This window comes from Leuresthes tenuis, unplaced genomic scaffold, assembly GCF_036924035.1.
Source record: "Leuresthes tenuis unplaced genomic scaffold, fLeuTen1.0.hap1 SCAF_5, whole genome shotgun sequence".
NCBI classification, from domain to species: Eukaryota; Metazoa; Chordata; class Actinopteri; order Atheriniformes; family Atherinopsidae; genus Leuresthes; species Leuresthes tenuis.
The window spans coordinates 10460895-10480575 of record NW_027325359.1 but is presented as its reverse complement, the minus strand read 5'-3'; the positions used below and the strand labels follow the sequence as shown (position 1 = coordinate 10480575).

The 19681-nt window shown below is 40.6% G+C and overlaps 2 protein-coding genes across 2 annotated transcripts; one reads left to right on the top strand and one right to left on the bottom strand.

The window, feature by feature from the left end:
* Positions 1-276: 276 nt before the first annotated feature.
* On the top strand, positions 277-13220 carry stra6 (signaling receptor and transporter of retinol STRA6). The gene is made up of 17 exons (XM_072385218.1): positions 277-742; positions 1905-1971; positions 2805-2887; positions 3767-3900; positions 4315-4481; positions 5260-5385; positions 6311-6381; positions 7348-7427; positions 7895-7956; positions 8321-8483; positions 8636-8711; positions 9138-9271; positions 9570-9687; positions 10020-10121; positions 10215-10378; positions 10944-11081; positions 12205-13220. The coding sequence occupies exons 1-17, from the start codon at positions 672-674 to the stop codon at positions 12426-12428; spliced, it is 1980 nt and encodes a 659-aa protein (XP_072241319.1). The 5' UTR covers positions 277-671; the 3' UTR covers positions 12429-13220.
* A 1214-nt stretch (positions 13221-14434) lies between these two features.
* Positions 14435-17641, bottom strand: islr2 (immunoglobulin superfamily containing leucine-rich repeat 2). Its single transcript, XM_072385909.1, has 2 exons — positions 17315-17641; positions 14435-16908 (listed from the first exon to the last, which is right to left on the bottom strand). The coding sequence occupies exon 2, from the start codon at positions 16897-16899 to the stop codon at positions 14755-14757; it is 2145 nt and encodes a 714-aa protein (XP_072242010.1). The 5' UTR covers positions 16900-16908; positions 17315-17641; the 3' UTR covers positions 14435-14754.
* Between the last annotated feature and the right edge of the window lie 2040 nt (positions 17642-19681).

Sequence of the window (19681 nt, the reverse complement as noted above, 5' to 3'; positions counted from 1 at the left end):
GTGATTCACCTGGATTAAGTTTGGGTAACCTTTAGCAAATGTGATTGAACTGTGACAGGAGGGAACAACGTGAGAATTTCCCTGTTATCAGCTTGGAACTCCGATAGCTCTGATAGGACAGACATAATGCTTGCAGCTACCCACACAGTTTTCCTTGGAGTTTTATAACTCTGCACACCTGACCCCTTCAATACTGGCCACAGGTCCAGCAACACAACTTCAAAAGTAGATGTAATCCCAGTAAGCTGCAGGTGGCCTTCCAGATTGGCTCCCCAGATCTCCACATTTTTCCCTCCTCTCACACACTGCCCCTCTCTCACTCTCTTCTACAGATTCCTGGTGTGGTGGTAACCCTCAGCTGAAATAGGGCCTTTAACAGGGTGGAGGCAGTGCGCAGCAGCCAGGATCTGTCACATTACTCTCAGCACCACAGCGGGACCAGGGCACCTGAATACAGGCTGTGAGGGAGGGTAGCAGAGTGAGAGCAGACCAAAACACAGCGAAACAAGGACACCTCTGCAGCAGCAACAGAGTCCAACTTGGGACTAGGCAGAAACTTTTTCCCCTTGAGGTAGGGGGATCATCAGAGTTGCGTGTCACAAGAGACTGTGGTTACCAGTACCCTAGCTCCTCTGCAAGACTTGGGATCTGTTTGAAAAAGAGGAGACACGATGGATAAAGATGCTCTAGTGGACTATGAGTATCCAGACCTGGATCCTCTGCCAACCAAAATGCAACCAGAGTAAGTACATTCTTGAAGTATCTCTCTAAACTTTAGCTCTTCCAGATTCTAGATGCTATGATAAATGTTTAGTTTTGAATGTTTTTTTCTGTTTCTCTAAAAATCACAAATATGAAATCCATCAATACATTTTTCTTTTGTGTTTATTACTTCTTGTCTTTTGTTTGAATGTTGCTTTGAGACACACCTCCCATTGAGATACTAGGTGACACTTGGCTCACTTCACCTGGGCCAGAATCAGCGTGTGGTCCTGTTTCAGCTCATATATTGAGGTTATATCATTTTTCAGGTTTTTAGGTTGCTCTAGAAACTGGTTGGTTTAGCCTGTCAGATCTTTTTACAGTAAACTGTGACAGTATGACACCTTGGTGCATTCAATCCATATGACCCTAAACATTTTAGTGTATTTACTCTCCCACAAAATATGAAAATGTAGAACATTGAAAGTAAAGTCCTACAGCATCATTTTTTGCCCATCGTCTTTCACACGGCAGGTCCACCAGCTGTGCTTCAGATGAACAATATGACAGGAATTCAGTTAAATTCAGTTTTATTTATATAGCACCAAATTACAACAAATGTTATCTCAAGGCAGTTCCATAATACAGTCCAATTCAAGCCAACTGGAGTTCAGTTCATTGTAAGAAATATGTTATCTTATAATTAGCTGATAAATCATCTCACTGTTAAGTCCGTGTAAATTAACAGACTTATTATTGTTTCTTTTTGTGGCCACCACTGTAGTCCACTAACAGATTTGAATACATAAAAATCTTATATTTATTTGCACAGGTAAGATATATTTAAACATATATGTCTACATTTGATGCAGTATTTGCACAACTTTCTTAGATATTTCTATCAGGCTAACGAAGTTGATGTTTGAGGCCTTTTCTGAGTTGTAATTACCTCCCCATGACAAGCATTCCTACTCCTCTAGTGCACGGGAACATGACCGTAGGCATTTGTTGTTTTCCTGTCACGCTGGTACCAATCCGTTTAAATGCAAATCTCTGCTGGGGGATTTCAGACACAAAGTTTCCAGCCACAAATGGTCCTGACAGTGACATGTGAATACATTTAGTTGAGGTGCAAAGCCTTAAATCTTAAAGCTCAGATTGCTTGTTTTGCTAACATTTTAATGTTTTGTTTGCCTCTTTAGAACAATCCTTCCATGTGATCCCACTGCTGATGACATGCTCTATCATATATGCATCACGGCCATATCTGTAAGTCCGCCTTCCTGTCAAATTCATGTGACACAACTTTACACATATATACGCTGTCATTTATTCTCTAGGTATATGATATCAGAGCTTGTTATCAGGCCATAAAGTGTTTCAGATATCATGGTTTTCATTTACTTCATGAGGTTATGCAAGTTGGGCTCTCGGAGTCAGCCTTGTTTAATTGCCTACATTAATTTACTTTGTTTTGTCCCTTTTGTTTGTGCATTATTAAGATGGGTTTGGTCATGAGCCATGGATCAAATAATCCAGGTTTGGATCTGAGCCCCAGAAGTGACAAATTTGCATTATATTTGCTTGTTAAGTATCAGTCACACAAAAGTTTGACTTCATAAATCAAATTTTAGATTATGATTCAAATCCAGCAATTGCAACACTCTAAGTACAAAAATAAACGTATGGTAATGAAGGACATCATTCAAAGAAGACATATTTTTTACTTTTATCATCACTTCTCTAAACGACATTACATGCTGATGTCACCTGTTTTTTTGTTTTTTTTTTGGGGGGGGTTGGTGGTCCTATGATGATTGTGATTGTTGGTCCAGAATTCCTCGGTTTAAAGCAAGGCTTTCTTCCCAGCCATGCATTTCCTAAATGTGTCACAGGTCATGACAGGTCATTGAACCCTCACTGATCAGTGATCCTGACTAATGACTATTCATTCACACCACATCCATGGGGAGCAGTAATGAGACTGGGGTTTGGCCTTTTGTGGACTTGTGTCATTTTTAATGTGAAGCAGTGTTTGGACTGAACACCACAGCTACATGGAGCTCTGCAGGTGAGGCTAACTGAGATGTCTTCTCCTCCAGGTGGTCGTCATGCTGATCCTAGCCATCTTAGCCAGGCGCACAAAGGTGGGCAACAGACAGAAGGGGCTCCCAGGTTTACTCAGGTGAGGCTCGTTTACTGATTCTTGTGGCACTGGGTTGTTAATTTTGAGACTGGATAATCTGCTCTCTCAGAATCATGTTTTTTAAGTGCTTAGATTAAACTGTGCACAGTATGTTTCTGTCACCATTGTTCCACAACAAGGCACACTTTTTGATGGCAGATATTTCTGTCCATTCATTTCATAAAGTATAGAGTTTGACGCATAGAAACTTGAACTGAGATGGGGAAACAAAGCCTTGATGATGACCATTTGGCATTGGAGGTGAAAACTCGACATTCCAGATACCATTAGTGTTTATTAGTTCAGTTGTCGGATCATAAATCAAAGGAGACATGGATGTTTAGATTGTTGCAGTTTGTGTGTCACTATTTTAACTGATTAGCAAGTGTGAATTGTCACAATTTCCAACAAGCAGTTTCACAAACAGTCAAGAAACAATACCACACTATCAAAACACTAATGCACTTATTTGGTTTGCTGATGGACCATTAATCCCAAAAAGCTGATTCAGTTCAGCTGCTGATTGGTCACTGAAAACAGGGCTACTTGTGTCATTGAAAGTAAAAATAATGGGCCTTTGGCACTGAAGACGGATTTCATGCTAAGTGAACCTCCCCTGGTTTAATAGTTGAAGTCTCTGACAAGTTTTCCAATCTTTAGCAAGGCTAAAGCTTAAAAGGAAATTTTTAATGCTAAACTGGACATGAATGGAGGCCAAGAGCAGCCTGAAATGTCTAAGATACTTCAAGTCAATAACAGTTCTAAAATAAATAGATTTTTAACTAGAATTTCAGATTTTGATCATGTCCAATTTGATCAGTGCGTTTTATCAAAATTTGAGTCTGGTAACATGTGAACACCTGCTGCTTTATTTCCCAGTCCCGTCAACTTCCTGGACCATACGCAGCACAAGGGCCTGGCAGTGGCTGTGTTTGGAGTGCTGTTGTGCAAACTGTGGGGCCTGCTCGTCTCTCCAAATCCCCTCCCCTTCACAAAAGACACTGAGAACAAACGTGAGCAACACTTTAGATTTCGCAGCACTAACATCATCCCCTCCAAATTGCCCATTTTAATTGTATTACCCATTCTCTCCTATGCTTAGTTAAAGTGAAAAAAGTGCTCATAAGAAGGCAGTGATAGATGCTATTTTTTGCTAATTACATGCGTTATATAACTGGATTATTTTGTTTCCATGCATATCTGCTATTTTTAACTCAGGCACTCGAGCTGCTTTGTGTCCAAAATTACATAAGAAATGACTGTAAGGAGTTGGCCCTTCACTGCTTTGCTGAATCCTCAGACAACTGAAGTTTCAGCAGGAAAAAGTTTTCTTGAGTTTAACTTAGGGCATATATGCTTTTAGGGTGAAGTTGCAACTGTTGCACGTTGATGCTCTTGGTTCTCACACATTTCTGCTGTCTTTGCAGAAAACTGGGTGATCCTGGGAGTCTTCTACTACCCCGCACTATACTACCCTCTCCTGGCATGTGGCACCTTACACAACAAAGTTGGATATGTTCTTGGTAGCCTCTTGTCATGGACGCACTTTGGTGTTCTGGTCTGGCAGAAAATTGACTGTCCCAAAACACCTCTGGTGAGTAACAATCCCCTTCATTGTCAAAATCAGCTCCAATTCATTTGTAACAGGTTGTGAGAAGGAGCACAATAGACCTGTTACGTCATGACTAACATTCAGTCACTAACTGTGTTGTGCATCTGTCAAAGTATTAAGGATTATTTATTTTAAAAAAGCTGCTTTGTTCTGGTTTGTAAACCCAATGACTGCCAAATAAGGCCGGCCTGTATTATTTGTAAGAGATGGGATTTGAGAAGAGGAAGACTGAGCTTTTAAGATAGATCCATGGACACATATTTGGGGATTTTGGGGCCAATCCAAGATTTTGTTCCAAGTTTTGGGGGTCTTTTTGTGCTGTGAATAGCTACAACTCAAAACGATTCGTTCCACTGTCCTCTAGTCTTAATCAAGAGGCTTTGTCACTGTTAATCACTTTAGTGTGTGTCAGTAAAAAGAGACACCCATACTACACGTTGTGTAATGGTTGTCTTTTTCTTTTAATGTCTGCAGCTGTGGCACTTTCGCATACTTTCGCATAATGAAAGTAGTGTGGATTTAGAAGAATATTCAGTTTAGTGATAGTAGTAAAAAAGAAGAAAGCCTTACAAGCATAGATCTTGGATCCGTTCAATCAAACTATATATGGTCAGTAAGGGTCTCAGATTTTTGTGACTGTACAACAAGGAAACGCATAAAACCATTTCTGTCTGCTTTTTGGTCGATATGAAATGTATTCATCACTCTAAAAACTCGCAGAACATATTGATAAATTACTCTTGTTTTATTTCTCTTACAGATACACAAATACTACTCCCTTTTCTCCAGCCTGCCTCAAATAGCCTGCTTGGCATTCCTAAGTTTCCAGTATCCCCTGCTTCTATTCAAGGGTCTCAAGGGTACTGAAAAGACCAACGCCACAGAGGTAAGGTTTGATCTGAAAGCAGTTCCTCTGACATGTCTGCTTCAGGATGACTGAACAGTTCAAGCTGTTGAAATACCTTACAAAAAGACGCACATTTCATCTCAAACTGTGCATGTGAGGAACCTTTATAAGCTGCCTGCTAATCATAGAGCTTAGCAAACTCATACAGTCTAGGCTTATGGAAAATGTGAAGCCCACAAAGCACACCAGTGGCCTAACCATTTTAAGTAGATTTGACGTAATTGGTTTACGATATGACCTTTTGATCATTATGAAACGGTTGCCTTGTTTTTTTCAGGAGGGGACACACAATGCTGTGTTTATTTTATGCTAATCTAGGCATGGGTGAGACAAAGTTTGTTGAGGCGATTACCTGGATTTTGTGTCACCTCCACCCAGTCTCCCCCAACCTCTTGCACAGAAATGAACTTAATGATCCTTAGCATACAGAGGCTTTTTTTGAAAAATAAAAAATAAAATAATGTCATGAATTTCAAAAATGACTAAACGCAACTGGTGGAACTGATGGCTTGTTTCACTTCCACGAGGAGCTGCCTTGCTTTACATGCTGTTCAATTAAAATGCTACATTTGGAATCAATCTTCACCCGCTTCATCGTTCATTCAACAGAAATTGAGTAAATTCGCTGATTACATCTGAGCCCCTTTAAAACAAGGTTCTAAAAGTTAAAGAGCCAGAAATCCTAAACCGTCTCTATTGTTTGGATTTAAATACCCTCAAAAATGCTGAGAGTCTGCACGTTGAACTCATTTTATTATGTTCAATATATTCAGTTAACAGTTGTCCAAATAAGTCTGGACAACTGTAGGTTCCTTTAAAAATCATTTTAGTTTCCACATTTTACCTCACTATCTTGTCTGTGCATTATCTACTGTTACAGTTTTGTTCTTATCTGTTTCTTTAGGATCTCAGCAGCAGCTACTATAGAGACTATGTAAAAAAAATGCTCAACGAGAAGAAGCCCAGCAAACTTAGGTAAGAATTATAGGCTGTTATCAAAACCTCACAGGATTTGCTGTGTTGCTGGGTTACTCTTCGTTTGTGCCTGTCTTATTATGGTCAATTAAGATGTGCAAACAACTCGAGCCAAGTTTATGGAATGTATCTGAATGTAAGTGGGTAGCAGGAGTTTGTGGTGAATTTTTCTTTAAAATGTAAGGTTTACATAATTGTAAATGATTGCCTTCTGTTTTAAATCAAATTTCCCACTCTGTGCCAAGTTTTGGGGAAGCAGTTGTATCAAGCTTGTTTAAGTGAAAGGTTTTACCTTTTTAAGGAATCTTCCATGACTTGTTCATCTTATATTTGGCAGTCGATAGTCAACAAGAAGGGAGAGGAAGAGACTACAGAGCTCCAAACTTGGCATCTTTACTCTTTAGCTGTTTTACTTTCAAGCTTTTAGTCCAAACATGTAGACAGAGGCTGTGCAAAATCATAACACAGATTGTGGAATATTCACGTCTCACCCACATACAGAGTTGTCCGACTGGATGGTTGAAAATATTCACCTTATTCAACACAAATCAATCACATATTGATTTGTAAATCCTTTATTTTATATGCCCCAAAGCATAGATGCTTCCTTCCAAAGATGAAAAATACCAAAAAATAGATATTTTCCAGAGAAAATGGGTCTTGATTGCAGAGATAACCAGATAACCAGAGATAATTACAGCTTATTTATTTAATTATTATTCTATCAAGAAAGTGCTCATATCTACTACTCGATTGACAGCACGTACAGGCTGTTTATAGAAAGCATCAGTTTCAAAGTGAAAGTCCCTCTCCATTTGTACAAATGCTTAAATGCATCTGATCCCAAACATATTTTCTTCAACTTTATTGTTGCAAATATGGTGGGAAAAAAAGTTTCCCACTCTCATGAATCTATTGTGTTTAAATGTGTAACTCCGTTTTTTTTTTTTTCTTTTTCACCTGAAGCGCTTCGAGCACCGAAAAGCCCAAACTCCCTCAAAGAATAATTGATGCCGTGAAGTCCTACATTTACACACCAGAAGATGGTAAGTATGTTGTCTTGAATTGTTTATATCTGGTCATACCTTCAGATGCTATTTTCAGAGTCAGGGTTTGTGTTGACATAAATGAATGAATAAAATGAATCCATGAATCCAAGAACAATTTTTAAGTGAAGTGAGAAGTCGACATAGAGTCAAACGCAGGGACTGTTCATCTGAATACACTCTTAAGGTGCACTGTATTATGAGCAAACACGAATTTAGAAAAGAAATTAATGTTACGTTGTACACGGCAATGGCAAAAATCATCAAAAACATGCAACATATGATTCTTTCTGTAACAAAAACACACTAAGTGTTGGAATGAATATTGAATGAATAATGTTGAAGGTGTCGTTATAATCGTAATTACCAGCTTAAAGTACAAATCTCTGTACTGTACAAGCATTCCTTGCCTGATATTTGACTTCAGTGTCTTATAACACATATTCTTTTGTATGTATGTCAAACAGCTTTCCGTTTCCCACTGAAGTTGGCCATATCTGGTGTAGTATCTTTTATAACCTTGTATCAGGTAATTATCATATCTGCTATTATACTTTGTAAATTTACTCCCATGAATTTTGTGTTAAACATTACATCATACATAAGGATTCAGTAATAAATGCATAACAAAGGCAATTAGCTGCTGTGAGTTTCTTCAAACATTGAGTAGAGCCGGTACTCGCTGACTGCCATCCAAGAACTTCAGTCAGGATTTCAGTATCATCAGATTTTATACTATTGTTTCATCTGAATATCAAAATGTGTACCACATTTAACTGACAGTAAGATTATTATCAGCACTTTAACACAGATCAGTTTTAATTTCCACGTCTTTGCGCTATCGTAGAGTTTCTCCCAGTAATGAGTAAAACTCTGGCTTTGTTTGTTCTCAGGTGGGTCTCGTATTGATCTCAGCCGTGGTGCCGACTCTACAGACCGCCCGGTATGGAGTCGATGACGACATTGCAAACGTTTTAGCTGGCTTTAGGATCATGCTATCTCCAGACAGACAGGAAGTTGTCAGGATTGTGGTTCATTACATGTGGTGTGTGGAAGGTGAGTGAAACCAAAAGCAGCCCTTCAGTGACATGAGAGATGCAGGGTGTACTTAACTTTAGGAACTCTTTCTTATGTCATTCTTTAGTAGATGTATTTAGTGTGTAAATGCATTGCACCTTTCTGAGCGTGTTGTTTTAATTTCCCTGCAGTGTGCTATATCTCAGCGATGATTCTGTCCTGTTTGGTCAACTTGGCTATGCTCATGCGGTCAATGGTGCTGCATCGGTAAGTCTGTGAAAAAAGCAACATAAAAGCTCTCTTTCTATTAGTTTTTTTCCCCCCTCTTCTCCTGCCAAGAAGTATAATCATGGGTTGCATTCTGGTTCCTTCATTAAAATGTCAGGGTTATTAGAACATAATAGAGTACTAATTATCCAGACAAAAAGAAAAAAAACATTCACTCAATGCTAACTTCTGCTACAATTGAAAATGGCTATTATCTTCAGATGAGAAATGAAATGCTGGGCCATTACCATAAGCGGCAGTGTATTAAAAGAAATGGGTTTCTGAGTCGAGAATTGAATTGCCTTTCAGTTATATCGTCCCTGAAATTGCCTCATCAGCTTACTATGTGATTTGTACATTTAGCAATGAATCTCTTTATGTATCTCTTAGCTCTGCGTTGTCTTGATTGTGTTTTTCCTTCTTTAGGTCAAATCTAATGGGGCTTTACAGAGGAGATATTTACAATGTCTATAACTGCCAGCGAAGTATCAGGGCATCCAGGCCAGCGTTGGTCTGCTGGATGGGATACACCAGCTTCACAGTGGCTCACATTTGCATAGGTACTATTACACACCAAGCACTGAAGAAGAAGCAAAGATTTAACCGTTTTTTACAAAGATGCTGCAATACTGAATATGTTTTCTGGTATTGTATTGTATTGTATTCAATCCCGTGTAAATTAACTCCATACGTTTGAAATGCATCTTTCAAGCCACCGACTGTCTCAGCTGGAGAATATCTGGGTTTTTAAGGTTAACAAGAAGACCTCACTTCACTATTAGAGGGTGGGAGCACACTGTAGAACAGTTGGAATCTTGACACAGTGTAAGCAGTAAAGCTCTGATCTCTCGCCCACAGGCATGATCATCCAGACCATGGTGTTCTTCCTCTGCCTTATGGTTGCTGTCTTCCTCATAATCATGCCCATCCTGCACAGACAGAATCTGATACTGTTTAAGATCCTGTTGAGCATGTGGTGAGTGTGTACATATCTACTTTTTAATGGACAGTTTTACAAAGGCGTGATCATATGCTTTGACCTTTCTATTGCTTGAAACTTTCAGTTTTACTTTGAAGATGTCTCCTTGAATATAATACAAGCCTCAAATGTTACGACTAGCATGGACTGGTTTTTTTTGGCTTAGTTTTGACACCTAGTGTAGTTTTCAATTATCACACTTCACAAAGATGAACTGGGTTCACATAATTTCCTGTCAGCTACAAATGTCTTTTTTTTTTGTTGTGCCTTCTGTCCGGCTCATTTCCCAACAGGAAATGACTGAGTGTTGATTTTTTTTTTCCTTTCAGGCCCTTCTGGCTGATGATTCTTTTGGCTGTGTTGATTCAACACATCACTGCGCGGTTTTGCTTCATCAAAAAAACAGCAGGCACACGAGACTTAGACAACAGGTAATTTGCCTCTATAAACACTTTTACTTGACCTAAGTGTTTTATTCCCTGATAACTTCATGTACTTTGGAATCACTCTAATTTATCTTACAGGGGTAATCTGTTCCTGCTGACATACTTGTTGTTTCCTGTCAATGTTCTGATCGGGGTCCTACTGGCTGTCTGGCGTATGATTATCACGGCCCTCTTCAACATCATCCACATGGGACGCATGGATATCAGTCTTCTTAACCGCAATGTGGAGGCATTTGACCCAGGTTAGCTGCACTGTGTGCAGATGGTGATCCACACAGCTGTACTATGTCATTGTCTGGTACGCTGCTCATACAGAAATATCAGAGCACATTCAATGCTGTAGGTGGATGCCTTGTCTTGGCTACAAATACGCGTTCTGTATTCATTACGTGCACACAAAAAAAATCATATCAATAGGTATTAGCAGCATGCTTTAACATTTGTGTTCTTTTTTCCATGTAGGCTTAAAAGGAAACAGTTTTTACATAAGAAAAAGCATTTGTGTTAAAGGCTAAAAATTTGCATCTTATTCACTTTGCGGTTCTGCCAGCTCACTGCAGCCTGTATGATGTCTGTATTCTGTGCAGCGCAGGGACACTAATTGCACACCGATCTCTGAAATGGCTGCAGATTTAAGACATCTGTTGTCAGGAAAAGCAGGTGGTTTGAAAAGGGAAAAAAAAGAGAGAAGTGTGATTGTGCAGCCATTATGTGTGATTGTCTCAAAGCCAACATGGGGTGCAGTCCTGCGTGTTTATTGCTTTTGCCCAGTCAGAGTGATTCCCCCCTCTCTGTGTCTGTCTGCAGCCTACCGCTGCTATGCTCATTATCTGAAGATTGAGGTGAGCCAGTCTCACCCTGTGATGAAGGCCTTCTGCGGGATGCTGCTACAGTCTGTGGGCCAGGAGAGCAAAGATGCACAGAGGTCACGGGATGCTGAAGAGGGTTCGTAGCACAAAACTCAGCCCACAACAATGGTCACGATGTATTATAGATTAACTAGAAGCAAATTAGTCTAAACTAATTGTTATTAATGCACATTTGGAATTTCAGCAGTAGGAATGTCTATACTAAATATACTCAAATTCATAACAATGTCAGTGTCGATAGTGATGAACTATCAGTTGGTCTGTTTGTGCAGTAATTGTGGCGCTCAGCTTTGTGACGCTGAGGAAAGAGCTATGACTTGTGACTACACATGCGCTAGTTGTTTGCAGTTCACGGTTTTGGACTTTTCATGACGAGAAAGAAACAAAGCATGTACTACCTTAATATCTATGTTAAAGGCAAGGTCACATCTTTAACTTAATTTAATAGCAGGTCACTGTGAGGTCTTATCAGATCATAAAACTGCCTTGCACGCAGAAACTCGATGAGAACTTCACAGCTCTGATTTGATATGCCCAGAGCAAATTGAGTCTCACCGTGGAATAATTTACAGTCCAGCTGCTGGGCTCAGTCATATCTGTCATAAATAAGTCAGCTGTCCTTATGACTCTGAGCCTTCTGCCACAAAACTACAATATAGTCGCAAATAAACACAATTTTTTCACTTACTGATAGGAAACCAATATATTTTAACTTAATATTCACATATAACTATGAACAAATTTTAGGAAACAAATTTTTCGCCCACACAAATTTGCACGAAGATCCATCAGGACTCATCAGTTGCTGTGGAATGTAGACACAGCCGAGTCCCAATACAAATGTATCATGTACGTGCTGGTTGTTATAAATCTAGAAAACAATTCTTTATCAAGAATCTGTTGTTTGTCAGAGATTACGTCTCCAGTTGCTGATTACACAGATGAGCTACACTAATTGCCTGTTACATATTCATGCCGCCCAAGGGGTTTATAAGCTTTCATTTTGTTAATGGTAGACCGATATGCTCACACCATGCTTAGAGGATTAGAATATGATTGCTTTCTATTATTACTCTTTCTGCAGTATCTGGCTGGTCCTCGGTGGCCTGCAAAAGAGACCCATTTCAGCTTAGAGTAAAAAAGATAATTATTTATGTGACTATGCTGTCGGTGCTATCATAATGTCTGAATGCCCTCAGGGATCCAGCTGGTCCAGCAGGAGAAGAAACAGCACAAAGTGTCCAGTGCCAAGAGGGCCCGCAGACACTGGCAGCTCCTGTACACCCTGGTCAACAACCCCTCCCTGGTGGGCACCAGGAAGCATTTCCAGCGTCAGACTACAGAGAGCTTCCTGAATGGAAGCTTCAACCGCAGCACCAAGGAGGAGAGCAAAAAGGAAGCAGAGGCCACAGCCAGCAACTGAAAAAGAATGTACGACCCTGATAAAGTATCGGCTGCAGAGGCTCTTAGCTCAGATACTACTGTCATACTGATGGTTCAAACCTACAGTAGATGTGTCTGCATTTGGCAAAATAAGTGCATTATAGCTCGGTGCCTCGTGTAGAGATATTCAGCAAATCTTTCCTGTTTATCTGGAGACTATGAGTCCTTTCTTTGCTCTTCGTGTTGTCCTGTTTGTGAGGGCCTCAGTCTTAGGTTTGATGGGCAAAACTCGGGTGGCACTGATTCATCTAAACAAATACAGTAAATATAATTTTCATCGCATTTATGTGCTTATTTTTGGGATAGACCCTATCGGCACTAGATAAAGTGCAGCTAATGCAAATTAATAGTTGCCCAAACTAAACCCATGGTTGAACCATCCACTGAAGAATCCTTTTAAAGAGGGTATTTATATAGAGAAAGAGAACTATTTATGAATATACAAATTTAAGTGTTTTAATAGACTTGCTGATGAATCTCCTTTTTTCCGTTCGTTTGTGTTTGATTTTTGTTCAGTTCAGTTGCACATATTTTGTGTAATTCAAATGAACCTGTGGAATAGGAGCTACCGGAGAAATTACACTTTTTTTTTGTTTTTTTTTCTGTTTCATTTTTAGACCATTAAATCTAAAACCACTTGCTGCTACCTTCTGTTGTCGTCTAAACTCTTTTATGGTCTCTCACGTTCAGCCACGTCGTTTGTTCCCGCATTTGTTTCAAATGCCGACCCTCATGTAAAACAGAAAGGACCGACCCCCCCCTTCTTCTGATTACTGTTAAAATAAAAATAAAACAAAATGATTCTCTTTTCCCCAATATTGATTTTGGACCTAAACAAATATCTAGATTCAAATGCCTTTGTTCTGCTTGAAATTCTAAGTTGGACGATCAAGAGAAACGAAGACAGAGAGAGAATAAATGTCGACTGGCTCGTTCAAACGCAGCAGTTTCTCTGAGTGTGTTCTACATTAAACATTAATTTAGCCTCGGTGCTTTTATGTATTTTTATCTCTAATTGCCTTAGGAAAAAGACAATATCAAACCCGTATTAAAAGCGGAATAAATGGATTTTTCAGTTTCATTACATACTACTGCTGATGGCATCAGATTGTATACGTTTTGTTTTTTATGGACCAGAATTCAAGATCAATCATTTTATAAGGTCATCTGAATACAAACAAGTTCAAACAGCCCGTATAGTTTCATATCTTTTATTAATCCCACTTACATAAAATTATATAAAAAAAATCTTAAAAGAGTCTTACAACATTGTTCACAGAAACTCACTATATGCATCAAATTACAAGAGAGTGAAGTCACCAGACGCTCGCTGCGCCTTTTCCCTTCCGACTTCACTGAAAACATCGTAAAAAAGATTAATTTCAACTCACTTGGCTTTACATCACAGGTAGACAGTCACATCTAAAGTCCTACAGACTACACTGAGAAAAACCACACAGGGAAAATACGTGTGACATGCCACGGACACGTTCATTGTAAAAAGCGAGAGTACAGCGAGCACCCGTCGGTTAAGAGGTTACAGTCGCACGTTTTTTTTTAAAGCCTTACGTTAACGGGAAACAACATTTCCTTGGTGAATAATCTGGGATTTTTCTCCGTCAAGCACAACCGCAGTTGAAAGCGCAATCTCCTTTATGGACTCACGGAACAGCGGGCAGGACGATGCTGTGTGCGCGCCGCCAGGTGCGATAGTACAAATATTATCTAATTGAATACGTTATGACACCATGTGTAAGTTTTGTGCATAAATCAAGTGCCGACACCTGAGAGGATGTTGCAAGGACGCGCACTGTTTAGAAAGAGAGTCTGGTCCCTGATGCTTGTTTGATTAAAATGTTGGGGGGTTTTTAAAGACAAAAAATGTGGCACTTTCCCCCCCTTTTCTCATTTTTTTGTGCAGCGCAAAATGGTGATTAGAATGTTAATAGCTGCCATTTATTTCGCTTTCAATGAAATCTCCCGTTTACGCGCCTGCCCAAGTGTGTCGGTCCTCTGAAAGATAAGATTTCGCTGCTCTACTATCGGTTTAGAGGTCTGATAAACTATAGAAGTCTGTGCTTGTACTGTAAACGAGTAACTGATTTTAATCCCACCATAGACTACAGATGCGACATGTATTCACAATGATTGGAGGACGACTTTCTGAGGTAAAAGATTAATGATCCGCCTTTTTTTTTTCAATCACACGCCACCGTTTTTCCCATGTCACGATAATGCGTGAGTTACCTGCTTGAAAGTAGGCTACTTCAACTATTTTACAGAATACTCGCAGCGACCCGCGGAACTCAGCGGCCAGGCTGCTTGTAGTTGCCGTTGATTTCCTCTGAGATGTTGACGGCCTCTGCTCCGAGCGGTAATCTGTCACTGTACTCGGATCCCACTTCAAACTCCTCCGGGTTGGTTTTGGATGAGGATCCGGGGATGGACTCGGTCACAACGCTACTCTCGGCCTCCCCATCTCCGTCTCCCTCCTCAGCCTCCGCTTCTCCCTCCCCCTCCCCTAACTCGCTGGGATTGAATGTTTTCTCAGACTCCACGAAAGATGCCCTGGGATCAAAATCTCCGGTCATTTGTTTCTCTATCTGATCCGGGTTCTGAGCCTTCATAATCAACTTGTAGGTTTTTCCTTGGTACTTGTATAATAAATGGCAGCAGGTGGCTCCCAGCAAGGGAACAGTGGCCAGACCCAATAGGAAAATACTGACAACCACAATGATACGCAGGGAGGGGATCTTCTTCCTAGTTGTGAAGACGACTTGGACTTGGCAGTCCTGCCCCCTATAAGTGAGACAGAGAGTGTAATTGGTGCCAGGTTGTAAACCATGGAAGCGGTAGGTATTAACCCCCTCCTCTATGTTGGACCACTGAACAATGGAGTGTCCATTTCCTGTATTTACACATAGATAGAGCATGTCCAGAGTAGCCTTACTGGACAAGGACTGCAGCAGACCCACGGGCTCTTTATTCACTGTTTCCTGATCTTCAGTTTGACTGAGATGAAGGTTAGACTTGCTGCTGGGAAGCTGCAGTGGATTCAGCTGCACTTTGGCCTCCGTCTCTGAAACTTCTAATGCAATAACACCAAAATCAAAGGTGTACTGCTTCAGGTCTTCCAAAGTCATGTTGAAGGCGTGGTTGGAGATGTATTCACTGCTGTCTCTCACACCACACTTGCTTGCAAAGGTGGGGTCCTTAGAAGCACCTTCACCCCCCTCAGTGTCGTCAATTTTGCCTTTTGAACCATCCGAAATGTCCTTTGTATTTTCGTTGTGCTTGGCCCAGTTGATCACGTTGTTTTTGAGGACTTTGGGGTCTGTAGGCTTTTTACCAGATGGACGGATCCTGTCCACAGTTGATTCAGGGATTGAGTTGCTTCCTTGTTTTTGGGTGGCTGCCAGAGCCACTTTAACACTGCTCTCTGCCTTACCCAACTCATTCACAGCAAAGCAGCTATAATTTCCATCCTCCTTTTTACTCAAGTGAGGGATGATGAGAGTGCCGTTCCTAAAGACGAGAAATCTATTGTTGGTTGTTTTATCGTTTACTGGCAACTCATTTATTTCTCCAGTGGAGGGCAACGGGAACAGATGATTTTGATTTCCTGCAGTTATCTCCCAGCTGATGTGTGGCTTGGGGCTCCCTTTTGTCTCACAGTTTAAGATGACAGAGACACCTTCATAGAGATCAGTGTTCTCTATGTTTGGTTGATATGTTATGATGACAGTAGGGGCTTCACATTCCAGTTTGGGAATATTTGAAACCATCACTCCTTTCAGATGTCCAGGAGCCTCACATGTTATCAAATTTGGCTCTGGCACAGAAATTTTGGTTGTAGCAATCCAATCCCTCAGCCACTCCAGATTACAGGAGCAAGTGAAAGGGTTGCTATAAATCTGTAGGTGGGACATGGAGGACAGGGCACTGAAGGTACCCTCTGCAATGGTGGAAAACTTGTTGTTGTTAATGCGAAGTGACCTCAGGTCTTTGAGTGTGGAAAAGGCATCCTTTGGGAGGTTCACCATCTCATTGTTGTTCATTTTCAGAAGCTGCAGGGCTGTGAGGTTCAGTAGATCCTTCCATGGAAAGTTCACGATTTTGTTGTTGCTGATGTCCAGATTGCGAAGTTGAATCAGAGGGGCCAAGGTGTTTGTCTCTATGGTGACTATCTCATTGTGAGCCAGCCAGAGAGAGGTGACCTGAGTGATATTAATAAAGGTTTTACTTTTCAGGACTTTAATCTTATTGGCCGAAAGACTCACAGTGGTGACATTGGAGGGGAGGCCAACAGGTACCACCAGCAGGTCTTTGTAAGCACAGTCTGCAAACTGGTGGGCAAATTTATCCTGGCAGCTGCAGAGCTCTGGACAACACCGCACCCAGCCAATCACAACAGTCCACAAGGCGAGGAGCTGCAGGAGCTTTGTTGCCATTTTTTGTGTCTGCAAGCATCCATAAGGAGGCATTGGGAAAAAAGAAATAAAAACAACAACATTTAGATTAGTAATCTCAACTAAATGCTTTAAAAACGTTTAAATACTCATTAAAATGAAATTCAGACTCTTAAGTGTTGCTGTGGCTGACACAGACGAGCGAATATTTCCGTCTCATTCAGTCAGAAACGTTTTACTTTCAGTAGTTAACCTGTAATGATTTAGTTTGGCCAGTGAATTTGCGGAGTATTCCTAACTTTGGCACGCATGTCCTTTTCATGAGATTCATCGGAGCTGGACTTGATCTACTGGGTGCTTTATTTTACCTCGGCTCCGATTTGGATGCTGTTCAAGTTTATTTCCCTTCTGCTGCCTGCCTAAAGTAGCTGCCCCATCAACCAAATAATCGTCTTACCTGTTCAATGTTAACTTCAATTGCTGTCTTATAAACCACTCCGGGAGTTTACAGTCCTCTGAAACAAGTTTAATGGTCGAAAAAACTGGAGCCCTCGTACGCCGCGGATCCCTTCACATGTTTTTTGCAATCCTGGACAGCGCTGAAGAAGGACGGTGGCAGGAACATTTTTCCCAGCGAGTCGCTGTTGCTGTCCGTCGGCGCTTTTTTCCTCTCCAGTGAGTGTGGGATCCACTGCGCGTTCCCGTCGCTGCGGAGCGAGAAAAGACACCACGAACGCGCAGCCTCTCCCATCTCTCTCCTCACTATTAAAGATACAGAAGCTACTGGTCCTCCGCCCTCAAAGGAAATTCATAATTTAGGATCCGATGTTTAATTTATTACCCCGATCCAAGTCTAATCTTTGACCTCATTCGGATTGGTTGCAGCTATTTGCCTTTAGATAAAAGCGCTCAGCCAAGAGTTTCCAAACTCACTTACAGTTTTAAAGAAGTTGCACTGCGAAAAGCGAGCTGCAGACACACGTTACGCAAACGCAGCATTAGAATTGATCGTTGTTAAACAAAGCAAATTATATAAGATAATACAAGGAAAGAAAAAGGCTGAACAGAAGCTGAAATCAGAGTCATCCAAAACACAGACTCCACATCTTTAGTCGCATCACGTTGAGATCCATTGGTGGCGTTTCATTGACAACACTGTTGCTCGTTGCCTCCTGAATTAACTTCAAATCCCGAAACCGTTTTTACATTTGATTAAAAATGTGTAATTTGTGATGGTCTGCAGCTCCTAACTGTTTAAACTAAAACAGTTGTTCTCAATTGTGCACATTTAATAGCTCCAACAACTAATCCCATATTTAGAAGTGTGTTGTACACGTGTTGTGTTGTAAACCTGCTATTACAAAATATCTATATATGTAATAAGTCATTTTACTTTGACAAATTGTTAAATACACCATTTCTACTTGAATACTGCCACCTTCAGGTGAACACTGTGATCTTCCTGACGACTGAAGACCATTTGACTTTAACAACAATAAACAGGCTAAAATTGCAATTTATACACACAGTTAGAGGAGAAAACAGTAGAGTGTAGGTTTTAAGACTCAAATACTTCATCTCAATGGGCTTTTTACCCATACTTTTTTCCCCTGTTGTTCTTTATTCAAGGTTGAAATATATCAGTCAGGTCAGTGAGACCATTTTTTGTTTGCTGTTAAAAGATCTCTTCCAAGCACGCTGCGTAGTGACTGACACAGCCTTCATATCCTTCTTATATGACACATTTTATTTGAGGTTACTAATTTAAGTTGTTTTAGCAGCCAGAGAGAAAAGCAAGTCAGCAAGCAGAGGTACATTTTATGAGCAGCTTTCAAAAAGTGCAACTTGTTGGCATGATTTCTAGTCCTAATTTGCCAGACCTTTCGGACGAAAGCTACAGCATTTCAGGGAAAACTTGTCATTAGTTTAACTGATAAGTCTTGTGGAGAAAAGAGTAGTCGGACTCACCTTTGCAGCCTCTTATGGGGAATTTATTGATCAGAACGATATAGAGACATGTATATGGCAGCATACATGTAAATTCCCAATGACAACAGCTTGTGAGATTCTCTTATACCCCCTGATATCATTGTGTGTGTATGACGTCTAAACCCAATCTCTGTCTGGCACCACTGTGTCTGAGATTACTGCTACATCTTCGTCATCTTATCACCTAAAGAGAAATCATTCTGACTTCTGAATATGTGGTGTGAATATGTGGTTCGAGCAGTCTCAAGGCCCTGCTCTCCCCACATAAGCTCCTCCATTGCTTCAGTGAAAGTTATCATCAGATAACTGCATATCAGGAACCCTCCGAGGCAGCAAGGGGGTTCCCGTCAGGCAGCACCAACCCTGCCTGGGGCTTTTCTTTTTCTGTGTGGAGTTTGCATGTTCTCCCTGTGCATGCATTGGGTTCCTTGGCTTCCTCCCATAGTCCAAAAGTATACACTTCAGCCTACTTGGCGATTCTGAAAGAAAATTATCCGAGGAGCGAGAGTGCGTGGTTGTAGTTTCTGTGATGGACTGGCAACATGTCCAGGGTGTAACCTGCCTTTTGCACAACAGCAGCTGAGAGAGGCTCCCACAAGCTTGGTCTGGATTTAGCAGCTATATAAAATAGATGGATTGATTGCTTTTCTCTGAACTCAAAAGTTCTGGATGCATTTTTTTTACTTTCAGCGTTCACAATGAGAAACAAACAATGGGAAACTTTTTCTCCTGCATTTTTTCAATTAATAGGGACAATAAAAAATAAGAATTATATTTCTAAACAAAATGTCTAGATGTTCATTTTCTTAGAAGCATCAAAATGTAACAAAGCAAT

Coding starts and splice junctions, on each gene's coding strand:
- islr2 (XM_072385909.1), bottom strand. CDS start 16,899: ATGGCAACAAAGCTCCTGCAGCTCCTCGCCTTGTGGACTGTTGTGATT.
- stra6 (XM_072385218.1), top strand. CDS start 672: ATGGATAAAGATGCTCTAGTGGACTATGAGTATCCAGACCTGGATCCT. Junction 3,901..4,314: donor AAAAGACACTGAGAACAAAC/GTGAGCAACACT, acceptor CTGTCTTTGCAG/AAAACTGGGTGATCCTGGGA. Junction 5,386..6,310: donor AAAAGACCAACGCCACAGAG/GTAAGGTTTGAT, acceptor CTGTTTCTTTAG/GATCTCAGCAGCAGCTACTA.